The 19,596-nt window shown below is 35.8% G+C and overlaps 1 protein-coding gene across 4 annotated transcripts in view; it reads right to left on the bottom strand.

The window, feature by feature from the left end:
- The window catches only part of ANKIB1 (ankyrin repeat and IBR domain containing 1), a 111,688-nt gene that overhangs the window by 18,536 nt on the left and 73,556 nt on the right, over positions 1–19,596 (bottom strand). For all 4 annotated transcript variants that reach the window (XM_081147849.1, XM_081147850.1, XM_081147851.1 and 1 more), the window contains 4 exons: positions 15,519–15,663; positions 13,959–14,125; positions 7,768–7,856; positions 1,017–1,147 (listed from right to left, as the gene is read on the bottom strand). In XM_081147849.1, coding sequence (XP_081003975.1) covers positions 1,017–1,147; positions 7,768–7,856; positions 13,959–14,125; positions 15,519–15,663 — 532 coding nt within the window. The remainder of the gene's footprint in view (positions 1–1,016; positions 1,148–7,767; positions 7,857–13,958; positions 14,126–15,518; positions 15,664–19,596) is intronic.

The following is a 19,596-nucleotide window of genomic DNA, read 5'->3' as shown; positions in this document are numbered from 1 at the left end:
GCCAATCCCTTTATGTTAATTTTGTAGTAAATAGGCTTGTAAAAATCACCAGGTAACTGCCATTATTTTTAATCACAATAGTAATAATGATCATTAGTTTTAAGGTTAAAAATGAAATAATACTTAGAAGATATTGATATATTTTATCAGAATCTTCTTAACTATTTGGATTTCTTTCATATCCTAAATTACAGAAATTACATTGTCCTTCTCTCAATCATTTAAAATATTTTTTTACATACATGGCACTTCCAATGAAAAGAAAAAAGTGGGTTATCATTACAGTTTTAAAAAATATTCATAATTGTAGGAGTAAATTAATAAAATATTATTTACCTAATTCCAGAATAGTTGTTTTAAATATGGTAGCTTCTTTCTATGCAACTAAGTCCGGAGGGTAGCCTTCTAATAGTAATTATTTATATTAATTATTTTTCAGCCAAGGTCTTCATTGACATTTTCATTTTCAATTTAGGAAGGAATTACTTATTTAATTGATAGTTTCATTAGCAGACCTAAAGTCTGCCCACTGCTTTGGGTACCTTTATTATACACACATCTATATATAGGCACCAAGACTTAGACTTGGACTTACAGGGATTGCCTAGGGCCTGGCTTGGGCCTTGAGTCTAAGCTGTGTGCTCCAAACCCAGCTTTGCAAGAGATCTATACATGGTAGCACTCTATCATTTAATACTATTATTTACACATACACAAAACTCTCTCAAGACCCTCACTTGGGAAGGGAAGGTGATGGCAGGGAAGGACTCAGGCATTTTGGACCTTCTGGCCAAATACCAATGAATCCTTATTCTTATTTTTAACATTCACCGTGAGTGTAAAATTTAGTAATATAAATCAATACTTAAGTTATTCAACAAAGAATGTAGAATACAGTCTCCTAGAATCCATCTGAAACCCAAAAAGATTTTTATGCTTACAACATTTCTTCTTTGGATTACCAATCATATTAAGATTCCAACTGCAAAACATTCACAATCCTCTTTACTTCTTACCTTAGCACACTGCATGTGATTGCATCCCTCATTCTTCTGTATTGGAGACTTACAGTTAGCACAAGGCTTGGAGTTAGTTAACAACCAGAGACAGTTGGCAGCATCCTCATAAGCTTCACTAACTCCCACAACTTTGGGATATTAAGCACAAACACAAAAACAAGTGATTTAGTGTTCAACTGCAAGGGAAAAAAACACACCCAAGTGTTCTTTGCAGGTTGTCCCTCAATTTTAATCACAGATTTATTTTCCCACTAGGTTCTATGGCAAAATTTTTAAACTGCTTCATTTTAAATAGCATGATTATAGGATAAGCAGCTATATTCTAAAAGCTCTATTTATGAAAGCTGATTTAAAGGAGATTTCTCCCTAAAGTTGTATCTTAATAAAGTGGGGAAAAAATAAATCCAAAATTTTTTTTAAAGCTGTATGTTATTCTCTGTTTAAACTAACTATTGCAGCAAAGAAAATTATAGAAAGGTTACTTTACACAATTCTGAAATAGGCGTTATAAATATAATTGCCATAAAGTCTTCCTCATAGTAAAAAAACATGAAAATTATATTGAAATATCAACACCTTTTTTACCCATGATTATTTCAGATAAGCTAAAGTGGTATGTCTAAAACTAAACTTATCATTGCCCCCAAACTTGCTCTGTTCTCTACCCCCTACCCTGGTAAAGATAATCTACCCAGAGTCAATCCTGGAAGAGCATGACCTTGGAAACACCCTTCTCTTTCTCTCACACACCATGTCCCATTGACTCTACCTCTTTTCATTCCAGTTTCTCTCCATTTCCAATTTTATTACTTTAGCTAGGGTCCTCCACACCTCTTGCCTAGACAATTAAAACATAGAAAACCAACCTATCTCCCCAGCTCCTTCTTCCTGTTCCCAACCCCCCAGTACAGCCTAAACAGTAATCTCTTTAAAATACAAATCTGCTTTAAATCTTTTAGTTGCTCCCCACTGACTACTATGGACTACCAAATAAAGTCAAATTGCTTTAGCAAATAATATAAAACCCTTTATGATTTGGCCACTGTGTACCTGGTAAGCTTCTCCTACCTCCTGTCCCCACACCAACCTTACGCTCTTCATCATCTTAAACTCAATTTATTCTACTAAATTTGAGATCTGCAATCTTAAGGAATGCCACGGTTTTTAAATATCCTAAATTTGACATTTTACATTCTATTAACTTTTCCCGCCAGTGGAGAGAGTTAGGGGCTGGAGGCAGTTCTAGATGCACAATTAAAAACTTATTTTTTTCCTGCAAGAATGTCAGTAATCAAGTTCGTTTTGTTTTCTAGCTCTACGTGCTCAGGGAAGCCCTGTTTTCTTTACTGAAAGAGATGTTGGAAAATCACTTTGGAATCACTGAAAGTGGCCTGTCCAATCAAGGCTATGATTACATATAGATACTCTCGGAAGGGTGGGGTAGAGGTTAGACCTAATGTTAAAAGCAGTGGAGAAATCAGATGTTTTGAGTTTTGAAGTTTAAAAGGAAAAGTTACCCAACCCCCAGATATAAATCCTTGGAGAGGGAAGTAGGTAAAGGTTTGAGCTGACGGAGCCCTGGGAAGTGGCTCTGTACATGAACAGAAAGAGCTGAGACTAGGCGCAGCCCTCTGAGGAAGCCCAGCAGTGGAGGAGGGGGTTATTCTGCCACAAGGAATACTTAAGTTTGTGCCAACAACAGCTGGAGTGTAAAACACTGGTCTTCAATTTTACACAGCAAAAAAACAAACAATAAAAAACAACAGCAGCAGCAATAAACTGATCAGACTCCACTCTAGTTCAAAATGCACTTGGTAGATGATGGTTTGATTAGGGTGTTAGTGGAGAGAATTCTGAGGTAATTGGGGGAGAAAATTGGTGGAGAACAGGAGTTTCAAAAAGAACTTACCATACTCATGGCCACTAAAGTCAAGCTGGAGAAGTTATGCTGTTTACAAATATAAAACTAATCACTAAGTAAAATGTCTAATTTTTGTTTACATGTAGTAGCCTTTCTCCTCCCTTCACCATCAACATCATTTTTAGCTCAGAGGCTCTCACATATTCTTATGACTCTTATTGTCCATTGTTATACTAAATAAAGCACAAAGCCATTAAAACAAAGCAGCTGTGTGGCCTGCAAAATAACAGTGTTTTTCTCCCACCCTTGGAGAGAATGCTAATTACTAACTGCATTCTAGTACGTTGCATGAAGTAAAGCATGTTTAAGAAATGGCTATTATTACAATAAAAACTTGTGCTGGAAGAAATGCCTTCACTTCCAGTTCTCCGAACATGCTCATTTCATACATGTGCTTTGTACATACTGTCCTTCACTTCTGCAATGCCCTATCTCCCCTTCAATCTACCTGGTGAGTCTTCTTCACCCCTACTGACTTCAATACTCTTCCCTTCACTTCAATTACATGTCTATTATAACTTGATCTTCTTTCCTTTATAATCTTGTGTGGTTAAGTCTTTTTCTAAGAAATATTAACTTCATTTAATCAAACATTAGAGCAAAACAGAATCTAAGACCTACTAGAAGAGTCAACATTTATGAAAGTGAAAACAAAATTCCTGAATTCTTAAAAAGATGATTTGAATTCCATTCAATAACCATTATGTACTATGAAAAAAATCTATTTTGACAATTTTATAAACTAATCATCATTTCACAAAAAATATCATTCCTGCTTTTTTTTTATTCTCACCTGAGGATATATATATTTATTTTTTCCATTGCTTTTCAGAGAGAGTGGAAGGGAGAGAGAGAGGGAGAGGAAGAGAGAGAGAAACATCAATGTGAGAGACACACATCGATTGGTTGCCTCCCACACAAGCCCTGACTGGGGCTGGGGATGAGCCTGTAACCAAGGTAACATGCCCTTGGCTGGAACAGAACCCACGACCCTTCAGTACACAGACCGATGCTCTAACCACTGAGCCAAACTGGCCGGGGCCCATTCCTGCTTCTTGTTTTGATTTAGACATACTCAAGGCAGTTTCAGAACTAAAAAACAGTACCTGAACTTTTATGTAGAATTAATTTTTGAACTGATCTCAGTTTATTATCTAATACTTTTTTTACTAGATTTTGTTGCTCCTTTTGAGTCTCATAATTCAGTGACTTCGGAAAATGGGGCATAAGGGAGAAATCTTACTCATGAATCTACAAGTTTGGCTGAAAATATTTATGCCAGATATGAGATCACGAGCTATTTAATCACTTTTCTTTTTTTGAACATTATTTTTATGTATTTAATGATTCTGTTTTATTTAAGTATTATACTTGGCCCATTACTGTTTGCTTTAAGCCTCACCCTAAATTTCATAAACTTACGTGGCCAATATAATAGTCTCTTGGTCAACACCTTTCTGCGTGGGAGGACAGTGAGAAAACTCCTGGGTTTTCTCAGCAGCTGGAAACATTCTCTACAGCCTTGGCTTTGTCTCATCTGGTAGATACTTCTTGGGTATCCTTGGTCTCCTACCTCCTACCCAATCTTCTCAAAATTTTCCATGGTTGCTGAATTAAAACCCTAGTTGGAACTTTTTGAGGGTGATCTTCAGTTTTTAACCTGAGGTCTCCCTATCTCTGGCCACCAGAGGTAACCACGTATACCATGTGTACCATTTTCTAGTTCTATTACATTTCCTTCCTCATTATCAGTATTACTATCATGTGTAAAGATATTCTGTCATAGTGCCACCAATCTGGACTTACTGGCCAGGTCATTCTCCCTCTTCTTCCCTAGTAAAAGCTTATTATCGGATATGGAGTAATTAATCCAATTTTAGAATTATAAGGGATAATTGAAAATAATCACCCATTTCAGAATACTTGCTTTACATCTCAAATCAGACACTTCTGGCTATTTTCTATTGAAGAATTAAATAATATACTATACTAATTTCTTCTTGTGGTACACTGACTCTTTTTAGGCAACTAGTAAGCACACTCGATTTTCAACTTCATACGACATCTTAACTCTCGGGCACACACCTTTCCTCCCCCATCTGCATTGCCTGTGGCTTGTTCAAGCCCTCACATCCTCTTACCTGGACATTCTGAAGCTGTCTCAGAAACAGCATTCTTACCTAGTGTTTCAGCAGTCCCTAATTCATCATCCACACCTCTGCCCAAGTGATCTTTCTAAGTAAGCATCTTCAGTTATCACTCTTCTACTCAAAACTCATCTCTCCTCCAGCCTACCCTTTCTACTCGTGTATCTTGATAAAAATCTCTGATAATGCCACTTCCCTACTTTAAAAAAATGCTTTCTATGGCTTATTCTGTTACTAGGATAAACTCAATTTGGCAAGAACTCTTGACATGTGGCAACACCTACTTTTTCAGTGTCAGATAAGGTCAGACCTCCCAGGATTACATACAACCCCATCCACACACCTGATTCAGACTTCTGTCTGTGTGGTTTGACTGTTCAATGAGCCTTCCTTTGCACTGGTTGTACTGAACTGTCTGCAGTCCAGCTGCTGCACAGCCCTCCTTTAGCATATGCCTGGAATGCCCTTCCAATTCCAACTCTGTGAAGGGCATCACCCACTTTCAAGATGCAGCTCCTTTATCTGAATTTCCTAAGTTAACCAATGATATCATGACCCACCATCTGACCCAAACTAAAAATTCACTGTCTTACTTCTGGTCTCTCTCTCTTTCAGCCTACCCTTTCTAGTTGTCTACCTTAATAAAAATATTTCTGATAATGCCACATCTGTTTTTAAAAATGTATTCTATAGCTTATTCTATTACTAGCATAAATTCAGACAATTTGGCAAGACCCCTCACAATCTGGCAACACCTAGCTTTCCAGCTTCGTCTCTTGCAGTTTCCTCCCATGGACCTTAATTTTAAGCTACAAAGATATGTATAAAAAATGTAGGTATATGAACAATAGCAAGCCATCTCTAATAGAAACACAGATGTCTTTAGGTGTCTGAAGCAGGAAAAGAAAGCAAAATCCAATTGTGTTGTCATGCTTAAAGGTGCTGTAGGTAATGGCATTAATCTCTTTATGGAACTTGCACACATATAGACCCCCATATATATCAGGAGAACAGGAAAAATGTGTGGGTGTTAAGAGAGCAATGGCACGCTATATCTGGCTTTTAAGTGAGAGACATGATGAACCTGGGGAACAGGAACAATCTAAACAGGTGCTTTTGATTTGTGAAGTGCCTAGCACATAGCAGGTACTCAAAAAATATCTGTTGATTGAATGATGAGTGTACAGGACAGAAATATTTAATCAGACCTCGCTATAAAATATCCTGCGATTATCCATTTCCCTTTGCTCCTGGATAAGAGAGCATGAGCCTTCTAATCATATGTAAAGTACCTACCTCATTAGCAATTCATAAACTGGCATTCTGCTTTACATAGTAGTCTCTTCTCCATGGTCTGAATAACCCTGAGTTGGTGCACAAAATGAATCTTGAGAATCTGAAATGCTGAGGACTAGCTCTAGGGCCATTGTATTGCCTGACACAATACAATACATGCCTGTAACAGGTCTCACAGCTGCCAGCTGGTCTCTCCCAGTGTCAGTTCAGCTGCTGACTGACATGCATACCTACCACATCTTTACCTCTGTAGATATGCTAAAACCCATTAATCTCACTGCCTTCAAGAATCTTCTTTGATGAACCCCTACAACCTAATTTAGTTCTTGTTTTTGTACTCTCATCTTTACTCAACTAAAAAGGGTGGGGCAAAAGTAGGTTTACAATTTTGAGTACGAGAAACAGATTATTCTATTATTATTATTTTCCATACGAACAACTGTCAACCTACTTTTGCCCCACCCTGCATTAGTTATCATATGATATTGTAATTATTTGACTGCTTTCCTTCTAGCCTCTGCACTCTTTGAAGGACAGCATCATTTTTATTATGTACTTTGTTCATAATAAGTACAGGTTCACTGAGTAAATTCTTAATCCTGATATGCAGTACCTCAAACTAACTCCATTATCTAAAAAGTGAAGGAAAAAAACCCATATTAATTTTCATTTACATTAATTTCAAAGAAAATAGTTGCCATAAAACACTTCAGGGGATAAAAATTATTATAAAGCATATATATTTACTTGTTAAATCCAGGAATTGCTATTAGGAAGGCTAATTTAAACCCATTCTGTTTACCAGGCCTGTGCCCTGTATTACTCAGTAGAATGTGTTATTCCTCATATGTAAAATGGGATTACTAATGTCAATCTCATAGCATTTCTGTGAGAATTAACAGAGATAATGCATTTATAGAAGTCTCAGTAAAAATAATTATTGGCATGTTATTTAACATAAGTAAGTCTACAGAACCACATTAGCAAGAAGTTAACTTGTCTTATTCTCTACTGGAAGCTACCAGGGAAATAAGAAGCTTCCTCTCACTACAGATCATACATTTCTTCCCATAAAGTACAGAGAAGTTGGTTGGCCCACCCCAGCATAACAGGGAAGGCTGGAGGAGGAGCCTTAAATGAGACTCGTTTACCCTATCTTAGGCTAGAAAATAGGTCAGCTAGAAACATGGAACGTGTCTATGATTCCCTCTTGCAAAAACCTGTCACCTCCAAAAGGATGCTGATTAAAGGGGTAATGTTAAACAGGGGAGCTCTAGCATGAACAAACTTGAAAACTTCTTAAACGAAGACTAAGAAATATGACCACATTATCTTTTGTATGCTATTAGAAATATGTAGCACAGCCATCTAAAATTCCTCTTACGTTCTTCTGGTTTCATTTCAGTTATTTTTTGTAGCCAATTTTTCCATGTTTGGCAGTCACAAGGCTCATGTGCTTCACCAAGGCACTCCCTAAGGAGGAAAACAGAGAAGGCAATTAAAAAAATATTCTTCACCAACATCAGGGTAAAAGAACAGGTGGAAAGTAACTCTTCCAATTTTAAAGTTGAGAAAACCGAGGCATGGTGACTACTGAGATGAAGTATTTCAATAGAGGAATTGAAAATGTGATTCCAAAGCTTGATACCACCAGGTCAGTTTCTTTTTAAAATCAATATATTCATTTACATATTTTTAATAAAATTCCAAATAGATTACCTTATATTTATAATTTAGTTTTGCATGCCTTAAGAGCTATAAAGTATAAAATATTTTTATCAATTAGGTTCTGCCCTAATATTTTAAATTCTTGCAACTGAAAGTGTGTTCCCTTGGCTAGCAGCATTGCTTTTACTCAGGAGCTTGTTAAACATTCAGAAAAGCAGGCCCCACTAGACCTAATGATCAGAATATGCATTTTATCAATATTATCACATAACCCTTCTGCATTTTATTATTATCTTTTATTTACTGATTTGAGAGACAGAGAGACCAATGTGCTGTTCCACTTTATTTATGCGTTCATTGGCTGTTTCTTGTATGTGCCCTGACCAGAGATGGAGCCTGCAACCTTGGTGTATTGGGCCCTTCTTCTGCATTTTAAAGTTTGATAAGTACTGTTTTATACCTCATTTATGTCATTTCTTTTACCTCTGAATCCCCAAGTGACAGCTAGGGCAATCTGATTTACTTTTCAGTTGCATATTTTCTGTTTCATTGGAATTTGACAAATTTTGATTTAAATAATTAAAAAATATCAATTTATCATTTGTGAGTTAATTTTATATTCTTTCTATTGTTATATAAAAATCAAACATTAAAAAGGGCATAAAGCATTTACAAATGATTTATTTTAATTCAATATGATGCTATATTCTTTAGTACAAGGGAAGTTATTACAGTTAATAACAAAATCTCATTTTTGGAGAAGAAAAACCCAATCTGCAGGTGCCATCATTATTATTTTAAAATAAAAAGTATTTAAATAAAGATCTTACTTGCAGAGTTTAAGAAGACACACCTACTGACTCAGATCTTACAAATTAAGAAGTAACATTTCACTATATTAAGAATGTATCGATTCTACTTCATCCCATTAGAATGGCTACTATTAAAAAAATGAAAAATAGCAAGTGTTGGGGAGGATGTGGAAAAACAGAAACCATGTGCATTGCCGTAGTGATGTAAAATGATGCAGCTACTATGGGAAACAGTTTGGTGGTTCCACAAAATGTTAAACAGAATTATCTCATGATCTATCAGCTCCACTTCTAGATATACACCTAAAAGAATTGAAAGCAAGGACTCATACTTTTACACCAATGTTCATAACAGCATTATTCACAATAGTTAAAAGATGGGAACAACCCCAGTATTCACTGACAGATGAATAGGCAAAACATATGGTATGCATACACACAGTGGAATATTAGCCAGCAATAAAGAGGAATGAAAATTCTGATACATGCTACATACACACTGTAATGCGGATGAATCTTGAGACATTAGAGACAGTATGCTAAGTGAAATAAGTCAGACACAAAAGAGCAAACACTGTATGATTCCACTTACATTAAATGCTTAGAATAGGGGAGTTCATGGATCAGAAAGCAGAATGGTGTCTACCAGTAGCTGAAGGGGAGGGAAGATGGAGAGCTTTTGCATAATGGTTACAGTTTCTATTTGGGATGATGCAAAAGTTCTGAAAATGCACCACATTATGAATGTACTTAGTACCACTGAACTGTATACTTAAAAATGGTTTAAAAACAAAAGCACCAATTACTTTGAAAATAATTTAGTTTACTTAAATTTCTGACATCACCAAATCTGGGACTTGGAAAATCTTTTCTGTAAATACAGTTTTATACAGTGCCTTAGTAACTCAGTGGTAACTTAATAGTCATTCAAAAATTATTGGGTTAATTAAAAATGGAAGTAGATATATTAAACTTACTTTAGTACATATCAAAATCAACTCTGCTTTCCCGAAATGTAAGGGACTTCTGTAATAACTTAATTTTAAATTGGCACATATATTACACCATACACTAGTGTTAGAAATATACCACAGATCTAGGAATACTGTTTCCATATTGTGCTTGAGAATGTATGTAGGAATGCAGAATCTGTATTCCTCATGACTCATTTAAAACAAAAATTAAGGTGTAGAATAGCCTTATATAGCTGCAGTACCTAAAACAAAACAAATGAAGTCAATGAAATAAATTATTTCCATTAAGTTTAAGACCCCCTCCCCCAGGAAATTAAATAGCATATTCAGTATTTTCCCCCCCTTGTAGAATCAATACCAGTATGACTGGCTCTGCTGTTAGAACGTTTTCTGACAGAACCAAGAAAATAATCACAGCTGGGAAACAAGCCCAATGTTTTCAAAAAAGTCTGAAGATACAAATACCACTTCTTCAGAAGTCTACAATTGCTTATTAGTATGTTTGATTCTCTGAAGTTGTGCTGCATTAGACAGCAGCAGGCTTCCATTTCTCACAGGGACACAGATCTGCAGCTTCCTCAGTGCTAGCCCCATTAGGAGGAAGTTATAACTGGTTGGCACAGTTTCTACTAGTTCCCAATGCAATGCTAAGAGTGGGTATAAAAAGCAGCTTATAAATAAAAGAGAAGCTAAAATAAGGGCCATAAATTAGAAAGAGCTACAGCTCTGGCGGGTGTGGCTCTGCGGTTAGAGCGTCAACCTGCACACCAAAGGGTTGTGGGTTTGATTCCCGGTCAAGAGTATGTACCTGGGTTGCAGGTTCAGTCCCTGGCCCTAGTTGGGGCATGTGAAGATGTCAATACGCACAACCATTGGCAGAAAAATAAAAAAGGTGGAAAGTGAAAAGAGCATTCAGTGTTTTGTTTTGCAGCAAGCTATTGCAGAGGCAGTGTGCACCTGAGCAGCAAGAGTGGTGCTGCTTTTACTACGTGTTAGAGCTGTTTTAGGTTTTATGTGGTATTTGGTATGATCTGATAGGTTATATTTTGGGTCTGGGAACATTCAAAATTTTTCCATATAAATTAATGGTAACTGCTTCTTCAATTTCCACTTATTCCACTTATGAAAGGTTTCATAGGAAAGCTCTACTTTAGGGTAAACCTATATTTAGACGGGCATGCTACTTTGTATAGAGGATATGATATTTAAACAGGGTCTTATGATTGATCTCTACCAAATAAATAGCATCCTGTTTTCATTCCTGGCCTAGAAAGAGTTGGGGAATGTTCTGTTGGCTGGAAGGACTCTGATACTTAAACAGCTGAATATTGCTAGTCTGGAAAAATCTCTTTCCAGAACCAGAACTATTAAGCTAAGGGTTTGAGACTCTGATTTTGCAAGAGAAGATGAGACTCAATTATTAGGTCCACAAACAAGGATAACCTCATTTTGCCCAGTGGACTCTTAAAGAGTCCCTTTGTCTGAGAAGTCTATGGAGAAGGAGATGAAGCATGAAACTACTGCTTTAACTCAATCAAGATTCATGATCCTAACAAGGGAGTACGGGTCACCAAAATACTTATCCTGGGTATTGAAAGAAAACCGAATGAGCTGATGACAATTTTAATGCCAAGACATTCACTTTCATAGTTTTCCCAAATACTTAACAAGTCTGCATGTTGTACTCTAATTCACTGGAAAGTTAAGAGGACCAGAAACCCCAAACTATGATTTCTCACCAGGTGTATCACTGATTCAAACCTCCCTGTCAGGGGTTCAAATCTGTTTCATGGTGGTGGTGACACTATTTTAAAGGCTTCCTTGTGCAGTTTCAACAAATAAATGCTCCACAGCTTCGTGATATATTAAAAACCTCACCATTTTATTACTTAGAATATTCTTGCCAGTCAATTTCAGTTAATAACCGTAAAATATGTTTGACTTCTATGGACTTAGTAGAGATGAATTCCAAGTAAGTTTCTCAATTTCCAAAGGAGATATTGGTGATTAAGGGACCAGGAGACATTCAAAGCTGACACAGGGGAGAAATGACCACTATATCAGGTTAATTTTGAGTTCTTTCCTCACAGATTAAGATTTTGGTGGCCAAGAAGTATTTCTGACAACTAATCTTTGAAGAAGAGTTAACACAGAGAAGAAAGATTTTGTGTCAGTTCACAGGGCAAAGTAGTAGTGGCATGTTCTACTTAATAAAACAAAAAACAGAGGGGAGAAGGCCACTGGCTCAAGTGAGAGTCCATCCAGGTTTTGAACACTGTCTAAGGGCAATATTGTCAAGATGAGAAACACCCCAGACAAACAGGCTGGGGGAGAACGCATTCTGGGTTGAATTATGAAGGGTACAGAATGGGTTGCTGAACAATTTATAACAGAAAGGGCTACCCTGTGGTGGGAAGGAAATAAATGCCTACTCCTACCTTCTCTCCTAACAATGAATACATTCAGTTCTACTCAGGCAGACATCTCCTGGGGGTGACTCTCAACTGATTCTGTCACATGCTGTTCTTAAAAAGAAGAAATTATTATTGCCATTTCTTGTGGTTTTTGTAATCATCTTTGGAGAATATTTCTGAGCTTTTTGGGGAAAGAAGCAAACCCAGAATCACATGCCTTTATTTTACAAAGATCTCTCTTGCAAAGCTTCCTTTTGCACGAAGCAGATTTTCTTTCTTTTTAAAACACTGAAGGACACAATTCTCCTTAGAATTTCTTTAAAAAAAGTTTTGGAATTTCTGATTATAGAAAAAGCCCTCCTGTAGGAATAAGAACAGGAAGCTACTATGTAAAACTAAGACTGTGGCTATGTTCCCATTAAACTTTATTTTCAAAAACTGGTATGGACAGTAGTTTGGCGGCACCTGACCTAGAGTTTAGTGCTATATGTAAGCTGGCAGGTGAAGAAATATTTTTAGCTAATGACAATGATGATGAGGATAAGAAACAGATCTTTTATTTTATTACTATGTCTTTTTACTATCTAGAGTGCTACAATTTGATTTTGGTTTCTAATAAGTAGCTAAGTAAAGAGTAGAGTATTAAATTCATCTAAAGTGTATCCTTGCATATGTGATAAACCTATAAATGAGCAAAAAGCAAAATACTACTTCTTTTTTGATCATTTAATTAAATAAAAAAGTTAATTAACATTGAATCTACTCTAATTAATTAAAGTTACACTGCTGATGTCAGACAAACATATACAGTTACATACTACCCATTACTGATTTATCAACAGTTTATACTTATCGAGTACATATCAGGCACTGGAAATTAAGCAAAAACACACAAAGTAGTTCCTAACTAGAACTGTGCATTAGAATCATCTAACAGCTTTTGGGAGCCCCATTCCAAAGCCTACTAAATCAAAATCTTACTTGCTGGGGCTTGGGATGAAAATTTGGTAACACTGCCCTTGCCGGGTGGCTCAGTTAGTTGGGTGTCATCCGTACACCAAAAGGTTGTGGGTTTGATTCCCAGTCAGGGCACATACCTAGGTTGTGGGTTCAATCCCCGGTAGGGGTGTGTATGGGGGGCAGTCGATGGAGGTTTTTCTCTTTCTAAAAATCAATTAAAAACAGCAACAAAAACAACAACAACAAAAAACATATCCTTGGGTGAGGGTTAAAAAAAAAAAAAATTTGGAAAAGTCGTCTTAGTAATTCTGGGCATCCCTGGTTAAGAATCACTGCTAGAGAACTTTTATTTTAAGGAAAAAAGTGACACTCGAAACATTTCCTAATCTGTGGTCAGCAATCTGATATTAGTTCATGGGCTCTGGAATCAAAGGGAGCTGGGTTCTAATACCACTTCTGCCATTTCCTAGCTGCATAACCCTGGGCAACTTCGAGCTTGAATTTATCTGTAAAATGGGTGTAATAACAGCACTCAACTCACAGCAAAGCCGGGAAAACTCAATATATCAAAATATTTGGCACAGTGGCCAGCCCATATCAAGCAATAAATGTAAACTCAGTACACATTTTTTAATTAATAAGAATGATATAAAACACTACAATTTAAAGGCCTGATTGAAGGTACAAATTCTCTTTAAAAACTATTAGAAAGGTGATTAGGCTAATTCCAAATTGTCTTGTACTGACCAGCAAAAGAGGTGTCCTTTTCCACAGTCCACAGCAGGGGCTCTGAGCAAGGGGAAGCTGAGTGTATCAGACCCAGACGTATTTGACCCTTGTTTTGTTAGTCTGACCGCTCTTTCACAGCCTGGAGTAGGACACCATTTAATGGCAGGATTATTTTCAACAAAGGCCTGTTTAAACAGCAAGAACAAAACACAACAAAAAATATTTTAACTCTAAATTCCAATATAGAGTGTGTTCCTATGTCAATTTATTTTAAAGCGGGGAAGAAAAAAAAAGAGTGAACTAATAAATAAGGAACAGTCTCAAAATACTTAAAATAGTACTAGAAAGTATAAAACTATGTGTTTTGGGGTTTTTTTAAAATATAAATGACATGTACTATTATATATTAGTTTCAGATGTACAACATAGTGATTTGACATCTGTGATCACCACAATTCCAGTAAACTCCTGTGACCGTACAAAGTTATTATAATATTATTGACTAAATTCCCTATGCTGTATATTATATCCCTGTGACTTAATTATTTTATAACTAAAAATTTGTACCTCTTAAGTGTCTTTTACATTTTTCACCCCCCCCCCAAGTCCTCCCCTCTGGCAACCATCATTTCTCTGTATCTACGAGTCTTTCTATTTTATTTTGTTTGACCTTGAGATTCCATATTTAAGTGAAATCATGAAACAACTTAGAAGAAAAGAAGTGGCAGTTACCTAGAAATGACATAGTTTTTAAAATTTACATTTTCTTTAAACTAAAAACCAGGATGATAGATGATGATAAAGTAAAAATGTAATTATTCACACAGAAATGTTTTCTCATGTCCCACTTTTCTTATGAACAAATGATACATAGAATCTTATATGTGATTATCATTTGCATTGGAACAGTAAATTTCTAAGTGGCATCCTAATAATATATAAAAAAATCAATATTATGATGCTTTCTATTTAAAGAAACAGTAGAATTTTTTAAAGAGTCTACATATTTGGGTTTAGGACACAAAAAATCTGCACATGACACTTAAAATGAACTTTTAAATCATACAAGAAAGAAACATGCATATGCTTCTGAATAAAAATATAGACAAAAGATGCAATAAACAGTATAATTCATTATATGAAACTATTACTTGAAACTAAAAGAAAACCCCATAAATTTCTAAGTTGATAATCTTTATTTCTAAATATCTATATAATGTCTTTTGGAAAATTTAAAGTAGCTACTACCTACTTTGAACACTATCCTGTTCAATCAGTTATAAAAGAACAGGCAAATCAGTAAATAGTTCTGAGCAATAAGTTTTATTTTTTTTTGGTAAATACTACTTTAGCTTTTCACTTTTACTTCTTTCATGATTATAAAATAATGCTTTAGCTTAAAACTTTAATTAATGCTACCATTCCTTTATGCAGTTTTTCTGAGACAAAAGGAAATTGTATTTTCCTTATGCAATTTTATGTGTTTTCAAAAATAAAACTAAAATATTAAACAAAATCTGTTGTATAGGTTTCATAAAATTAAAATTATGGAAACTGGACAGATAACTCCCAGCATACCTTAATATCAAACTGTAGGTATCGTTTGTCCATCTCCTTAGAAACTACACTTTCTATGATATCCACAGGTACAAGTTGGAAGCAATCATACGCAGGGCAGAAAATGTTGTGAGCTTCACCTTCTTGAATTTTCAGATTCAAAAACCTATTAAAATTATCAATTGATAGGTAATGGGCAAAGATAAAATTTATTTACACAGTCTAAGATTTATTTTCTTTATGCTGAATTTTCTGTTAGAATATAATTAAAATAACACCAATGAACCAAGTGTGGAGTATCAACCATAACACACTGATTCATATAATTCACACTACCTGACCAACCATTCATTACATATATATGAATATATACACACATGTATTTGTTTTATATATATCTTTATTGATTTCAGAGAGAGGAAAGGAGAGGGAGAGATAGAAACATCAATGATGAGAGAGTCATTAATCGGCTAGCCCGCAACCGGGAATTTGCCCTGACCGGGAATCGAACCCTGAGCGCCTGGATCCTAGGTCGATACTCAACTGCTAAGCTACGCCTGGCCGGGCTGTTTTATATATTTTTACATGTTCCTATTTCACTTCATTGCCTCCAAAATTTTGAAACAATATATTTATTTAAACATTAAAAATTCAGAAATGAGTGGTTTAGAAAGGTCATATTCAATTCTCAATATTCTGCACCTTTAAACAAAAGGGAACAATTGTACAGAATTAAACTGTGCATAATTCAAGAGATTTGGGGATGGCAATAAAATATAGCAGGACTTCTTGAAGGTTTTCTGCTTGTACTTCATTTAGACAAATATTAAAATGAGTTTCACGTCCTACTCTAGGCATACTACTTGAGGTAGTAGGGAAAAGGCATCCTGGAAAGCGGCAGGAATCTAGCCCAAGGTGGATTAAGTGGTTAAGAACAGGTTTTTGAGTTAAAGAATTCCAGGCTTGCCACTAACAAGTTATATGATCTTAAACAACTTATTTCGACTGCTCTGGATCTCAGTTTTACTATCTGTAAAATGGTGATAAAAATATGCACCTCACAGGGTTGTTATACAGATTGTATGATTTAATGTATATAAAATATATGCACGGTGCCTTGCACAGAATAAGAATTTATAAATTTTAGCAAAAGTTTTATTGTTATTATTAATACTGCCTACAATTTAAATTTTTCAAACTTTTGAAGTGTGAATTTAACACTTAAATCTAGAGAAAATGGAAAACCAGGCAATTAAATCATCATTCTCTAGTCATCACCATCAACAACAGCTCGATTACTCCACTGCCTACAGTATGTTTTCCCTTTAGTTCTCTCAGTCTCTTAATTCCACTGCACTTAAACAAATTATCAAGCTTATTGAGACCTCATCACTTCCGCTCCCTTTGTTCCATGTCCTTCTTCCTCCACAATTTCACCTTGGCACTTCAGAGAAAACAGAGTCCTCAATTAATATCCTCCCTACCATACCTCAAACGTAGTCATATCTCCCCTCTCACTTGAGTGAAAGAGGGCTTCCCTTTTACCCCCAGCCTAATTCTTAATCCTTTGGCCATGTATGCATGTATGTATGTACCTCTATCTTTTTATCTCTCTCTAATGGCTGTTATCCTTGGCGCAATATACATGCTCAAGTTTTTTCCATCCTGAAAACCTCTCTCAACCAAATGACCCTTTTTAGTTCCACTTTCCTTTCCTTACACATCAAAGTTTCTTGACAAAATAGTTTACGGTTTGTCATTCCTTCTCAAGTTCATCCCACTCACTTCTAAACCTGCAACATTCTGGCTTCTATCACCCTTCACTGAATGACCGGTCTCAACACGGCCATTAAGACTACTTATTAGCCGAAACTAGTCAAGACTTCTCAGTTTTTACTTGCTTTGACTTCTCTAGAGCATCAGACACTGCTGAACAGTTCTTTCTTTCAGATTCTCTCTGGCTCCCAGAACTACTTAACTTTGTTTCCCTGGTATTCTTCTTTCTTCTGGTTGCTCCTTGTCTATCTTTTTCACTCGTACCTTTACTCTCTTGCTCACTTATATTTTCCTGTTCCCTGTGGTTTTCATGCCAAAACTCTTCCCTTTCCATTTCATACAATCTTCCTGGGTGATTTAAATACAGCTAACATAAACTACCACCTAAATGCTAATGAGTCTGAAGTTTAAAGCCTAGATCTCCCTTGTTAGCTATAGATCTTGGTTACACATATTTTTATTCAAATATCCCATAAGCATTTTAATTCAGCATGTTTAAAATCTTCTCTATTTTCAATGTTTTACCACTACACAGGCTCCACAAAACTCTGATATATTCCAAATAGGAGGACATCTGAACCTTAGTTACACTTAAAAACGATTTGTATTACTCTCTGTCAGGAAAAACAATCTGGCAAAAGGATGGAAGAATTCAGGGGAAATGCTGTAGAGCAGCCATTCTCAAGGTATGATGTGTGGACCTGTGAGGGTTCCTGAGACTTCCCAGGGGTTTCATGAGATCAAAACTATTTTCAAAATGGTATTAGGACTTCATCTGCTTTTTGGTTAAAACTGCTGGTGCCTTAGCATGAATCATGGCAGTGGCACTAAAACTGTACTTAGTAGACTTAGTATTCTTCACTGCTTCACACTCAAAAAAACAAATGCCAGTTTTATTTAAGAATGCCCTTGATGGAGTGATAAAAATGATTAATTACTGATCAATTATTAAGGAAATGGGAAGTAGGCACAATGACCTGCTGCTGCACACCAGACAAAGCATGATGGCTGTCTCAAGAAAAGCACTTAGGAATTTGTTCAAGTTACAAGCAGACTTACCTGCTTTTATCGTGGAATACTATTTTTTTGAAAGAGTGACTACAATCAATGATAATTCAGACTTGGTTACATGGCAGACTATTTTTGAAAATGTTTTAAATAAACATGGCACATCAAGGAAAAAAGTTGAGGGTATTTACTGCCAACGATAAAATTCGAGCCTTTAAATAAAACTTAGAATTTTAAAAAATTCTTAACTGCTTGACAGCTTCCCAGTAACAGAGACTTTTCTGATGAGACTGGTAATGATATTAAATATTGTGACTTTTCAATATATTTATGAAGAGTGAAATATGTTAACATTGGAAGATCAAAACAATCCAGTGAACCAATATTTTCCAAATGATGTTACAAAACCAGATAAGAGTAAAAGAGCTATTAAAGTGCAGTGCAGCCCTAGCTGGTGTTGCTCAATGGGTAGAGCACTGGCCCGTGCACCGAAGGGTTTCGGGTTCAACTCCCAGTCAGGGGCACATACTTGGGTTGTAGGTTCGATCCCTGCCCCATGCGGGAGGCAATCAATCGATGTGTTTCTCTTACATCGATGTCTCCCCTACACTCTCTCTAAAAAGCAATGGAAAAAATATCCTCAGGTGAGGATCAACAGCGAAAGAAAACGAAACGAAACAAAACAAAAAAAGTGTATTACAGGCCAATGGGTACAAAAAGTCTACTAATAAGGTTTTTTACTTTACATTGCAATTAACCATTAAGAAACTGCCATTTGTTGAATTTTGATGTATATCAAAGAGTATCCACACTTATCTGAATATGCTTCTCTTTCCCATCTACACGTCTGTGTGAGGCCAGATTTCCTTTATGTATGTTGACCAAAACAATTTATTATAACAGACTGAATGCATAAGTGGACATGAGAATTCAGCTGTCTTCTATTATGCCAGACATTAAAGAGATTTGCAAAAAAGCAAAACAATACCACTCTCTAATTTACTAAGGGAAGTAGTTATTGTTCATAGTAAATGTTATTTATGTTAACACACAATGGATTTATTATTTTAAAGTGAACATACAAATATTAATTTTTTCAGTGTTAAGTTCTAATATAGCATATCCAGATAGATATCACCCATATAAACAGAAGCTCTTTGGAGACCTCAACAATTTTTAAGAGTGTAAAGGGATCTTGATCCTAAAAGTTAGAGAAGTGTTACTTGTAGAGTTCCCTTTTTCACATAACAGGACTCTCTTCATTTTAGTTATGAATAGGCTCCCTGGAAAGTGGGATATAACTTATCTTACAGTC

This window comes from Miniopterus schreibersii (genome assembly GCF_964146895.1).
Source record: "Miniopterus schreibersii genome assembly, chromosome: 9".
Classification (NCBI taxonomy): domain Eukaryota; kingdom Metazoa; phylum Chordata; class Mammalia; order Chiroptera; family Miniopteridae; genus Miniopterus; species Miniopterus schreibersii.
This window is presented reverse-complemented; position numbering and strand designations above follow the sequence as displayed.